At 41.8% G+C, this 12,603-nt stretch overlaps 1 protein-coding gene across 1 annotated transcript in view; it reads left to right on the top strand.

Annotated features, from left to right (window-relative positions):
- Positions 1 to 12,603, top strand: part of DTL (denticleless E3 ubiquitin protein ligase homolog) — a 46,984-nt gene that overhangs the window by 2,349 nt on the left and 32,032 nt on the right. Inside the window, exons 3-10 of the mRNA XM_061625269.1 lie at positions 1,105 to 1,203; positions 1,897 to 1,958; positions 2,810 to 2,930; positions 4,590 to 4,655; positions 4,979 to 5,094; positions 7,771 to 7,844; positions 9,428 to 9,531; positions 11,031 to 11,135. Coding sequence (XP_061481253.1) covers positions 1,105 to 1,203; positions 1,897 to 1,958; positions 2,810 to 2,930; positions 4,590 to 4,655; positions 4,979 to 5,094; positions 7,771 to 7,844; positions 9,428 to 9,531; positions 11,031 to 11,135 — 747 coding nt within the window. The remainder of the gene's footprint in view (positions 1 to 1,104; positions 1,204 to 1,896; positions 1,959 to 2,809; positions 2,931 to 4,589; positions 4,656 to 4,978; positions 5,095 to 7,770; positions 7,845 to 9,427; positions 9,532 to 11,030; positions 11,136 to 12,603) is intronic.

The following is a 12,603-nucleotide window of genomic DNA, read 5'->3' as shown; positions in this document are numbered from 1 at the left end:
ACACCCACAAGCAGTGATGGCCGCCAACTTGGATGGCTTAAAAGAATAGATAAATTCTTGAATGATCAAGGCTATTAATGGTTACTAGTCATGATGGCTATGTTCTCTCTCCAGTAATGGAGGCAGTATGCTTCTGAACACCAGTTGCTAGGTATTGTGAGTGAGAGAGCGCTGTTCATGTCCTGCCTGTGGGCTTTCTATAGACATCTGGCTAGCCACTGTGAGAACAGGATGCTGGAATAGCTGAGCCTTTTATCTGATCCAGCACGGCTCGTTTGTTTGTTTTATAAAAGTATTTGTATACTGCCATATCATATAACGGGAAACTCCTGTCTTTGGACCAATCATGACCCCCCCCCCAAGGGTGCAATTGGGCGCATATGGCCACTTTCCCCAAACCGTAACTGCCATGACTTTCCCCAAACCATGACTACCAGCTGACATCACTAGTGGAGGGCGGGCATTTGAAGGCATGCTCCCATCAGCTGATGGGCCTATCAGAGTGCACCTTCAATCTCCTCCACTGTTCTCCTTCAGATCTCAGAGGTCTGAAGTAGAAGCACATGGGATTTGAAGGCACACTCCCATCCGCCCATCACTTGATGGGCAGGTTGCAGAGCACCTTCCGTCTCTTCAGACTGCAGAGATCTAAGGGAGAAACATGGAGGGGGAGCCTTTAAAGGTGTGCTCCCATCCTGGGATAGATTGGAGCCTGCCTTCAATCTGCTCTGCATTTGAAAGCCCTGCAGTTTGCTTTGAAGTTCTGAAAATTGGGGCTTCGAAGGGAAGCATTGCCTGCTGTCACTATGATGGCAGGTGATTGACAGGTGGGTGGCCCCATCCACCTATAAACTTTGGCGCCTATCAGGAGTTGGGAAGATGAAGTTCTGACCCTGCAGCCAGAAAATGTTCCCCACCCCATCATAAAAAATCAGGGCAGTTATATATTATTCTGTATATGTCCTTGGTTTAATTTAATTCTGAAATTACCATACATTTTTATTCTGACATTTCTTGGAGGTAAATTGCACCCTCTTCAACTGAGTATTATCCAAAATGATTTAAAAATGTTTTCAAATGTATAAATACTATCTTATTTTTCAGCTCCAGATGTGCAGCATGTACTTGCTGTTGCAAATGAAGAAGGATTTGTCAGGCTGTATGATACCCATACACAGAAAAGTAACAAGCAGTTTTTTAGAGGTAAAAGGAAACTTGATCCTTGATGGGAACCATGAGCTGAATTGTAAAGATAGATGTAAAAAAGCATTTTGATTGATTACATAAAGGTAAAGGTGTCCCCGCACTTATAGTGTGAGTCGTTTCCGACTCTTAGGGTGACGTCTTGTGACTTTACAAGGCAGACCATATATATGGGGTGGGTTTGCCAGTTCCTTCCCCGGCCTTTCTTTACCGCCCCCCCCCCCCCAGCGTATGCCAGGTACTCATTTTACCAACCGACTGATTACATAACTGGCAGTTTTTGTGAACAAGAACTTAAAACAATATTTAAAAGCAGCAGAACTTTCATTATAATTTGTGTGTGTTCTTGCATACTTTTTTCTCACCTACACCCAGTTGATGGCAAGCCAAAACTTTAGGGGATGATCCACTTCCTAGCCACATCCTCCCCCCCCCCATGCCAAATGCATTGCTCTGTACTTGGGGTTTCTTCCTGCTAACCCTCCTCCCACAAAGGAAGTTGTGTTTGTATGAAAGTAGTATGCACCCATTACTGTGGATGTTCCACATAGTTGACTGTGCTGTTATTGTTTTGCAAGCTTGGTGAAGATAATAGTCACAATTTTTTGGTAAACTGACATTCTCCTTTATTGTCTCTCAACAGGACTAATGCTGTTGGCTTGGAACTAACATGTGCTTTTATTTTCTCTTTAGAGTGGCAGGCTCACTCAAATGCTGTTTTTGATCTTTCCTGGATGCCTGGTGAACACAAAATTGTGAGTAAATGAGTACTATCCCTTCCCTGTTTGGCTCGCCTGTCACAAACTACAGTGCTCATTCTGTCTCTTTCTACTCTGGCAAGATCACTAGTAGCCTGAATAACCTCCCCCATACTTTCAAAGATTTGTTTACCTGCACATCCTCAAATGATGCTTACTCCACCATTGTGTTCTGCTGTTTCCATAGGCCAAAGTATGCAAACTCTCTGTTAGAGAATTGTCCACATGTGGATTCTTAAAAATGGAGGTATACGGAAGGTGTCAGTTAAGGGGAGCTTCGTTTACTTTCCAAATACCTGTGGACAAAAATGTAAAGGGATAGTTAAGATTAGAAGCTGCATGACTAGAATCCACAAATGAATCTGATATTGTATTTTGTGATTTGCATAACATTTATGGTTGCTTCTCTGTTTACAAAAGGTAGTTCCACCCCTTTAGTTGTTTAGCTCTCATGATTTGATCCAGCACCTCCTTATTAAATTTACAATATTTAATGTATTTATGTCTTGCACACCAAGAATGGGGGGGATGCATTACTTGCTATTCCAACCTTTCAACCTTGCCCATATCTGAGTCCACAGATGTACCTGCCACCTTCTAAGGCTGCAGTCCTATGCAGATTTATTTGGGAGTAAATCCTAGTGTACTTGCTTGAGTTTATTTCTGATTAAACATGCATAGGGATTGCACTGAGATTTTCTTTTATGTGTGTGATCAAATATGGTTTTTGCCTTCAAAAGCTGGTGTCACAATAAGCTATAGTCTGGAAGAATCATAAGACTTAGCTGTTCTTTGTAGCAAAAAAGGCCAGCTTGTAAGGTTAAAGATAAGATATCTTTATCTTTAAGGTTACTGCTTCAGGAGACCAAACTGCAAAAGTCTGGGATGTAAGGAGTGGTGAGCTACTGGGAGTGTGCAAAGGACACCAGTGCAGCCTGAAGTCAGTTGCTTTCTCTAAATTTGAGAGAGGTAAGTATTCATATTTTATATTTCAGTATATCTTAGCACTTTTTTAAAAATCAGAAGCAGTGTATCATAGGAAGCTCCCTTATGCCATTTGTTCATCTACCACAGTTTTGTCGATGTTGATTGTTGGTGGGTCCTCAAAGTCAGTCAGATGACTTGCTCATCACCTGTTACCTTTTCACTGGAAAAGCCAGGAATGGACTTGAGACTTTCTTCATGGAAATCATGTATTCTACCACTGAGCAACTATCTCTTCCCGCTGGATTTATCACAGGCTCTTAAAAAGCTGCTCTGCTGTCAACATGAGAGTTTTGACATTCCTGGATTCCCCTTGATTAGACGTTACATTGCATTAGGTTGTAGATAGTCTTGCATAAATGAGGCAGAAGCCTCACATCCACATCAGCGCAACTAGGTCTATTGGCAGTCTCTGCCTGTAAGGGTGATATTATGTCCCTTTCAGATCATTGGTGGGTGAAAAGGCAGTCATTTCAGTTTGGCCCTGTAGGGTAGTTTTTTACTCTTCCTCATCCACCTAAACAGAAGTGCCACAGGACTCCTACTGTCCAACTCTTGGTGCATGTGAAGAAATAGGTTTAAAATGGGTGCCACACACGCTAAGTTGCATGAGAAAATGCTGAGGACACTGCACATATTTGATCTAGAGAGAAACTCTCTTTTCTGCCTCTGTAATCTTTTTATCTAGAAGTTTGAGCAGTTGTTTACTGTGGTCACTGAGGCAAGTCCCAGACACACAAAGTTTAGGTTTTAGTAAAGTAGATTTGAGATGACTATTGGGGAAAATGCTGCTTGGCATTATTCCAGCCAGAATGCTTTATTTGTCCTCTGGATGAAAGCTTGGACTGCTGCTTGAAACATCTAGTAGGTGGTGTAATATAACCATATGCAGCTGCATCATAAATACTCTATTCTACCTATCTTTTTTTTTAAAAAAAAATGGGGCGTTTTGTGTGTTGAGCTAGGCACATTGATATGGACCACCTAATGCAGGGGTAGGGAACCTCTGACCTGAGGGCCAATCTTGGCCTGCCAGGGGTCCAATTTGGCCCACAAGGCCATTTTCTTCAAACCATGCCCACCTGTCAATCAGCTGACATCACCCTGATGGCTGCAGGCCATGTGGGGATCTGCACTCATCCTGATCCTCCGTAGTCCAGACAGCAGACCAGGGGTTGACGGACATGGCAAACTACAGAAGAGTAAGCATAGAAGCAGACCTCCATACAAGGTAATAGCTCGTTTTTTGTGACTTGGTGACTTTGTGAATTCAGCAGTGGACGAAATCTGCAGTCTGGAGGTACACTTAGCCCAAAGAAAGATGGACAATTCAAATAGGCAGCTCAGAAGAGATGGAATCCCCTTCAGTGGCAATTTCAAAAAGACGACTGGTGGAGAAACTGTCAGGAACATTTTAAGTGGAAAATCCAGTTCTCCTTTTGTATGATCCAGACATGTTAAAAGAAGGAGATTCTTTGCAACAGCAAGTTGCTTAGACCTCAAGTTGTTCAGCAGAATCCTTCCTAAATAATTGCAGAATAATATGTTTAAATTAGGTTGCTTTTAAACCTGGAACAGATTTTTTTGCAGCTAAAAAATGTCTCAGTATTTGAAAATGAGAGTTTTGTGTTGTTTATTCCACAGCTGTGTTCTGTACTGGAGGAAGAGATGGGAACATCATGGTCTGGGACACTCGATGTAATAAGAAAGGTACTTCCTATATCTATTTCTCCCTGCCCCTCTTTCTCACCATCACAGCAACCTGTTATGCTGGGAGATAACAGGTCAGCACTAGATCACCCAGTGAGCTTTATTGGTGATTTGAACGTGGTTCACCCTATTACATTTCCAGTGTTGCCCACTTAATACTGGCTCAGGTCACCAGCATTCATAAAGGTTGCTAACTTTTTTTTTTCCTTATGGAGTTGTGACAGTCATCTTGGAATTCAGGTTATTTACTAGATCAGTTTCTGTGTGGAACTGTGATGAAGGCAAAAGTGCTTTTAATATTTCGTCTTGAAACTGCCTTTCAGATGGATTTTACAGACAGGTGAAGCAAATAAGTGGAGCCCACAATGTAATTGACAAGCAGACGCCATCCAAGCTAAAGAAGAAAAAGCAGAGTGTGAAAGGACTTGCTCCCTCAGTGGTAAGATTTTGGAATCTGAAGGTCCTTTTAAGACCAGCTAGTGCAAATAAGAGACTAGCTTAGTAAGATGTTCTGCCTCAGGAGGTTAAGCTCTGCCTTGTCTTGAAAATAAACTGTAGACATAGTAAATTCTGAGGGGAGGGGGGAAAGGACCAAATTCAGTGAAATAGGTCCACATGAGTCTCTAGCAATCGTTAGCCTTGCTTCTAGCCAGATACACAAACAGATGCTGAACCAGTGGTGCAGCTAGGTAATTTTATTTTTTTATTTTAAAGCTTTAATAGAATATTTAATAAATGCATAGCTCTAAAAGAGAAAATAGTCTAAGTATAAAGATAGTAAACAGATTCAACATTATATTACAATAATTAAATAAAAAATTCAACCACAATCAAATGTTACATAAATATTAAATACATGCTGTGCAAATACATTAAGCTTTATTATGTGCTCTCAAGTTGATTATGACTTATGAATCAGCGACCTCCAATAGCATCTGTTATAAACCACACTGTTCAGATCTGTGTAAGGCCAGGTCTGCGGCTTCCTTTATAGAATCAATCCATCTCTTGTTTAGTTTTCCTCTTTTTATGTTTTTCCCAGCATTATTGTTTTTTCCAGTGAATCATGTCTTCTCATTATGTGTCCATATCATTTTAGCTTCTAATGATAGTTCTGGTTTAATTTGTTCTAAACCGAATTATTTGTCTTCTTTGCATTCCATGGTATCTGCAAAGCTCTCCTCCATCACCACATTTCAAATGAGCTGATTTTTCTCTTATCTGCTTTTTTCACATCCACACATAGAGATTGGGAATACCATGGTCTGAATGATCCTGGCTTTAGTGTTCAGTGATACATCTTTGCATTTGAGGACCTTTTCTAGTTCTCTCATAGCTGCCCTCGCCAGTCCTAGCCTCCTTCTGATTTCTTGACTATTGTCTCCATTTTGGTTAATGACTGTGCCGAGGTATTGATAATCCTTGACAAGTTCAATATCCATGTTGTCAACTTTAAAGTTACATAAAACTTCTGTTGTCATTACTTTAGTCTTCTTGATGTTCAGCTGTAGTCCTGCTTTGGTACTCAATATAAATATCCCAGTCACTCATTTTTTAAATTGTATAATAATTGACATTTTTTTAAATCTATTGTCTGTCTTCTCCAATAGTTATATGGATTTATTACCTCCTGCATTCTCATATTCCAATAACAAATGAAAAAAATCTACTTTTCTTACAAATTTATCATCTTGCTATTGACCTTCTCTAGTAATTATTATATGTGCAAGTTTTATCTTCTGAGCCACATCCCATATCTTAGTTGGCATTGTGTGTGCAGGTAACTAATAGAGTGTGCTGTAATGCTTAATTCCTAATAAAAGCTGTGAACTGAACATCCCATTGATTGTGGGGTGCAATTTGCACAAATTATTTTGCATTTGTGCAGAATAAGATGGCTGCAGTAATAGATGTGGGGCCATGGAAGCCCAACAGATAGTCAAAGGATGTCCCAAGAAATTCTAGAGCAGGGATGGAGAACCTGTGGGACTGTAGGCCAGACTTGGCCCACCAGGCCATTTGAAGGAAGCCACGCCCACCTGCAGGTAAGGGGAGGGCTTCAATAGAACAATCAAAAGGTTAAAATGGGTTCCCGATTGTTCAGCAAGTTACACTCCCAACCTGGAGTGTGCCTTGCTCAAGGAGGGGAAGTGGCTCTTAATTCAATGGAAACCACTTCTCCCTCCCAGTGCTGCTCTTTGAACATAGGAGGTGGAAAGGAGCCACAGGGGGAAGCTTTGAACGTCCTTGGCAATCCTTCCCATGCTTCTACTTTGCTCCTCTGACATCCAGGGTGCAAATGCGCAGTGCAGGGGGGATCATAAAGCCCTTTGCCATCATCCTTCCGATGTCGCAGGCTGAAAGGGGGATCACAGGATGGGCTTTGCAAACCTTCCCATGTTCCCCCTTTTGACCTCCAATATCAGGATTTTGAAAGGTGGGCAGGGAGGCCCACCTGTCAATCAAGTGATGTTGTAATGACACTGATTGGCAGGTGGATTGTCCCACCCACCTGTCAAAGTTGGGCCATAGGGTGGAGCCTGTTCAAGAAGAAAGAATTCTGAAATCTGAACAGGTCTGCGTGCAGTGTCAAAGTACGGTGTCCTGCATCTTGAAATTATAAGGTGTCCAATTTCGTGGATGCAGCTAATAGTTTTTTGGAATTTGTTTCCAAGGCTTGCATCACAATCCGATACGTATTTACACAGAAGTCAGCCCCACCCTGTTCAGTGGGGCTTACTTCCAGGTAACTTTCAATAGGATTGCAGCCTTAATCACCTCCTTGTGTGTGCTTCATTTTCTGTGTAAGTATTAGCTGTTTGATATATAGCTAATGATGTCAAAGGAATAGTAAATGATTGCTAATTTAATCTGTTTGCTCCATATTACGTTTTATTGTACACCACCATCATATTTTTTATGAGATGGTGTTTGTTTATTTTACTTATAGGAATATTTATAAATACAAAGTTTGGTAGCTGATGAGCAGGGGAAAGCTGCCTGCTGAACCTGTTTCTAGGGAATGCTCAGGTTAAATCAGCGCTGAAGCTACATCACATAACTTTGCCGTAGTGTTATCCAGCTCTGAAAAAGATCTCTCTCTCTCTGTCTTTAGGATTTTCAACAGAGTGTGACAGTGGTGCTACTTCAAGATGAACACACCTTAATCTCAGCAGGGTCAGTTGATGGGTAAGGAAGCAGTTCGTGCAATTGTTTAACCCTTCTTGTCCTCCGATCTGTCCCAACTGAGAGTAGTTTAAATTCCACTGCCAGAAGGAGAACAGACTAATTGAGCGCCCCTAGTATTGCACTGTCTTGCTCGTATGTACATTACTAGAGCAGAGCCTGCTCCACTGCTTCTCCTCTGGGGGTAAGGACTGCTTGAAAAGTTACGGGGGATTTAAGGATCATTTCAAATGATGTCATTGAATATATGATCATCTTAATTTGGAAACACACTTGTTTAATTAAGGCATGCAAGCTTTACAGGTGTAAGGTGCGCTTTCATGATTAAACCTGCATAAGTATCTAAAGGTAGAAAACTGACAGTGGTTACCCTTCTGTCTTAGCAGTTGAACTGGCAGGGGCGCATACTAGGAGAAGGAATGCCTGGTTCTTTGTGTCTGTCTGCCCCCTTTGATACCTCTGCCTTTACAGGAAATTATTAATCATCCATCCAGCAGACTTTTTGAATATTGTGACAAAAGATGTTTTATGCACCCATTTTGGCTGGTATGGGAAATTCCAGACAGGATGAAATCTCAGACTGCTAGAGACCAATGAATAGGATTTCCCTCTCCTTCCTTGTCTGGATTCCTGCCCACTTCATAGGTATTCTTGCTGCTGCCAATATGGGAGACGTAACTAAGATTACTGCTAAAATGCCTATGCACAGTTGATGTCTTCTTTAGAGAAACTAAGGTTTCCCCTTTGCCTTGATTCCTCAGTCAGGATAACTTCCCCATTTGACTACAGGCCAGAAGTTACAACACTTGGGAGTCCTTCTATGCAGTAATAACCAAGAAGGGTTTTCTTCCATTTTTACTATACAATTGCGTGGGTGATATTTAAGAAAAATTACATCTCACATAACTGGATTTTTTTCTTTTAAAAGAATACAAGTTTAGTAAATGCCATGCTTACGTCAACCAGTGTTTGATGTGCAGTTTATTGCATATGTTGGCTTGGATCCTCATTGCCTGTCCAAAAATAGAAAGGCTCGTTCCCCTTATGGATGGGACAGAGATCTACCGGAAGATCTTGTTGGCAGCAGCGGGGGTTCCCCCGACCTTCCAGAGCAGAGTTTTGAGGAGGGCAAGGGGGAATCTGGAAATTCACCTTCTGCCCCTGCCATTGGTGAGTTTCCTGTGAACTCTGCTCAGGGAATGATCCTTCTAATGGAAGCCTAGTTTGGAACCAAGCCCCTGTCCTGAAAAATGCTGAGAAGCTGCTGCAGTTTTTTAAGTGGCAGAAAGCATCATCTTAATGGTGAATGTTTTTTTCCTTAGTCGTCAGATCTCTGCTGATGTAGGCTGATGTTTTTACATGGAAAGTCTCGTTGTAGTTCTGAATGTGCCAGAGAAGGGAACTAATTGGTGCTGCCCTCTCTCCCAGCCACAGTTGCCTTCATTCTTTCTTAGGATCTTTGTAACGGCATTGGCTGCCCATTGATCATACAGAGTTCCATTCTCCTTGGTGTGCTTGGTATGTGTATTACAAATCAGAAAGGATTTTGTATGGAATTTTAAGAGGTTCTGTCTCTTGGATTTTAGTGTAATCAAGGTATGGGACCTGCGCAAGAACTACACCACGTATCGACAGGATCCAGTGCCATCCAGGTCTTTCAGTTACCCTGGGACCAGCACTCGTAAACTTGGTATGACTTAACAGTGTGCTCAAAAAGGAAGGGGTGCCAGTGGCCCCCACAAACAAAATGACAGGTTTTTCTTCACTTTTTTCTCTGTCTCTTTAAGTAGTGTCTATTTTGCATTGGTACACTAGGATTGTGTTTTAGAATGAGACACATCATGATCTGTCAGTTTGACTTGCCTTGGTTGCCCTGCTGACCTACTCCAAGAGAAGAGTGGGGAGCATTGTCTTCCTAATTCTCCCAGTGGCATTTAGTACCATTGACCATACTATCTTTCTGGATAGCATCTCTGGAGTGGGGGTTTCCTACCTGGAGTACTGATTCCAGAAGATGGCGTCTGTGGACTGCTGCTTGGCCCTGCGGCATTTATGCTATAAGATCTTGCATCTTGGCCCCTATGCTTTTCAGTGTCAACATGAAGTCCCTGAATGAGGTCATCTGGGGATTTGGAGCGTGATGCCATCAACATGCTAATGATACCAACCTCTACTCCTTTGACATCTGATTTGGAGTGGATGAGTGCTAATAAACTGAAGCTCAATCCAGATAATATGGAGGAACTTGGTGGGTGGGTTGTGTAGGTAGGTGATGTTCAACCTGTTCTGGATAGAAATGTTTTCTTCTTAGAGGAAGTTGGCAGTCTGGGTATGTTCCTAAAATCTACTGTATCACTAGAAATTCGGGTAGCCTCATAGCTTTTCAACAGCTAAGGCTAATGCAACAGTTGCAACTCTTGGATAGGGTGAGCTTGCCATAGGGATCCATGCTCCAGTAACTTTCGTATTAGATTACTGTAATGCATTATACATGGGGCTGCCACTGAAGGCTGTGGAAACTGCAGTTGCTTGGCTGCTAACTGAAACTGGATGATGGGAACAATCTCACCAGTGCTGAGTCCATATCCTTAAAGTGCCTTTTAAATCTCTGTATGACTTGGGCAATTCTCTCTCCATGAGCCTGTCTGTACACTGATCATATATGGAGTCCTCCCCAGCCCATGTTATGACACTCCATTTATTCATTATTTTGCACTGAAGGTGGGGTGTGTATGTACTTTCAAAATAAATGTTAAAAGAGTACATGTGGGCAACCTCTGGCTTAATTTCATGTGGCCCATGAGTGGCAATTGCTGATGGGATTGTAGCCAAAGCAAGGTCACTGAGAAACAAGAGGGTGATATGAGAATTCTCAGAGCGATATCGAGGTTTGCAGAAATACAAAAAAATATATTTATGGGGGTGTCAAAATGACCCCCAAACCGGCCATTGAAGATTGAACATGATCAGTAAGTGCAGAATGCTGCATGTCTGTTGGAGGAGTGGAAACCAGGGGGGAAGAGGAGGAGGAGGACAGAGTATCTTGGAAGAGATATAGCTGGCTGCGTGGGACACTCCACACAGAAACATTTTGTTGCGGCTTCCACTTGTTTCTTCTAAACATCTCCATAGATATCTGAACAGGCAACTTGTTTATGGTACTTTCATCTAGAATCTTTTCTCTTCTAGGTTATTCTAGTCTTGTTTTGGACTCGAGTGGTACCAGCCTATTCGCTAATTGTACTGATGACAATATATACATGTTCAGTATGTCAACTCTGAAGACCGCTCCAGGTAAGAATAATATTGTCAAAAACTAGTTTATTCTTAACCTAGGCACTCATTAAATGCAGGTGAATATGACACATACATTTGTGTCTGCACTTTGCCCAATTCTATGCATATTTCTTGGAAAAGAAGCCCCACAGTATTCAATGAGACTTGTTCCATGTTGGCTGGGGCTGATGGGAGTTGTAGTCCAAAACGTTTGGGGAATGCAAGATTGGCAAAACCTAGATTCTGCTGTACCATGCCTATCAACATTTACCGAGAAGTAAAGCTACTGCAATCATAAAATCAAAATATTTGTTTATTATAATACACAGTATATGCATCCATAGAGTATCTCCCTGTAGTAAGTTATAAATTATTAAACAGACACCAATGAAATATAGTTACAGATCATGTGTGAATGTTCAGTTCCATGTCATATTATAATGAAGAAATAAGTCTCCCCCATCTCCCCCCCCCCAACCCCCTTATTTAGTCATTGGCTTCTCTTCAAAATCTGTCCTCAGGCCACCAGAGAGCAGCAAATACTGAAAGGCTGACCGAATAAGTTTGAAAAGAGCAGGTGCTGCTTCAGCTTTCCCTTTTGTACTTCCTCTGATTCAAATCTCTTTTTGCCAGAAAGTTTGTACAGCATAATTATTTCACCTCCCCCCCCTCCCTTTTTGAGGAAATGTAGCCAGAGAGAAATTTTCATGAACGTCTGTCTACATTCCAGCCATCTGAGCTCATACTATATCCTGTAATTTAATTGTGTGCATTTTTAATAAAAATTGGCCAAGGGCCAATGGGATTTGTTCGGGTGCATTGACTTTCCCAAACCCAATGTGAACGTCTTATTCAAAGCCTGATGTTTACAATCAGAACACACTTTTAAAATGTAGGGCGATTGTGTAAACTTGTATATTTGTAGCTGTAGAAATAGCATTGTTTTGGTGGCATCTGGATTTTTGCGGGGACTGAGGTGGGAGAAGGCAGTACAAGAAAAACATAGAGGCTGCTGCCACTTGGGAGTACTTAAAGGAAGAAGGCTGCAAAGTGGTACATGAAGGAGCGTTGACTCGCTTGTTGCTGTTGGCTGTTGGAGCTATATAGCTAGTTATTTATTTTATTGTAGAGCATTTTTATCCCATTGTTCAGCCCAAGAAGAGTCCCAGAACACCTGCCTCCCTGCTCTCAGGCTTACAATCTAAAAGGCACAACACAAAAGGAAAAGGGATTGGGAGGGAATAGGAAAAAAAGAAAAGGAAACTCAGGCAGTATTTCATAGCTACAGAATCCTTGTACTAACCAGCTGGAACTGAAAGATCTCAAGGAGAGGAGACAGAATTGTTGGTCTTCCCTCTTCTAGAGCCTGATTGGATAGCTGCTGTAGATGATAGTTGAGGGAGGAGTCTGATGGAACTGGTCTTTCAGCAGAGTGAATGGAGAGACCCCGGAGTCCCATCTCTTCCACTCCTTTAGCCTGATGAAA

This window comes from Rhineura floridana, chromosome 4 (assembly GCF_030035675.1).
Source record: "Rhineura floridana isolate rRhiFlo1 chromosome 4, rRhiFlo1.hap2, whole genome shotgun sequence".
Classification (NCBI taxonomy): domain Eukaryota; kingdom Metazoa; phylum Chordata; class Lepidosauria; order Squamata; family Rhineuridae; genus Rhineura; species Rhineura floridana.
Note: the sequence above shows the minus strand (reverse complement) of the source record. Positions and strands in the feature narration are given on the sequence as shown.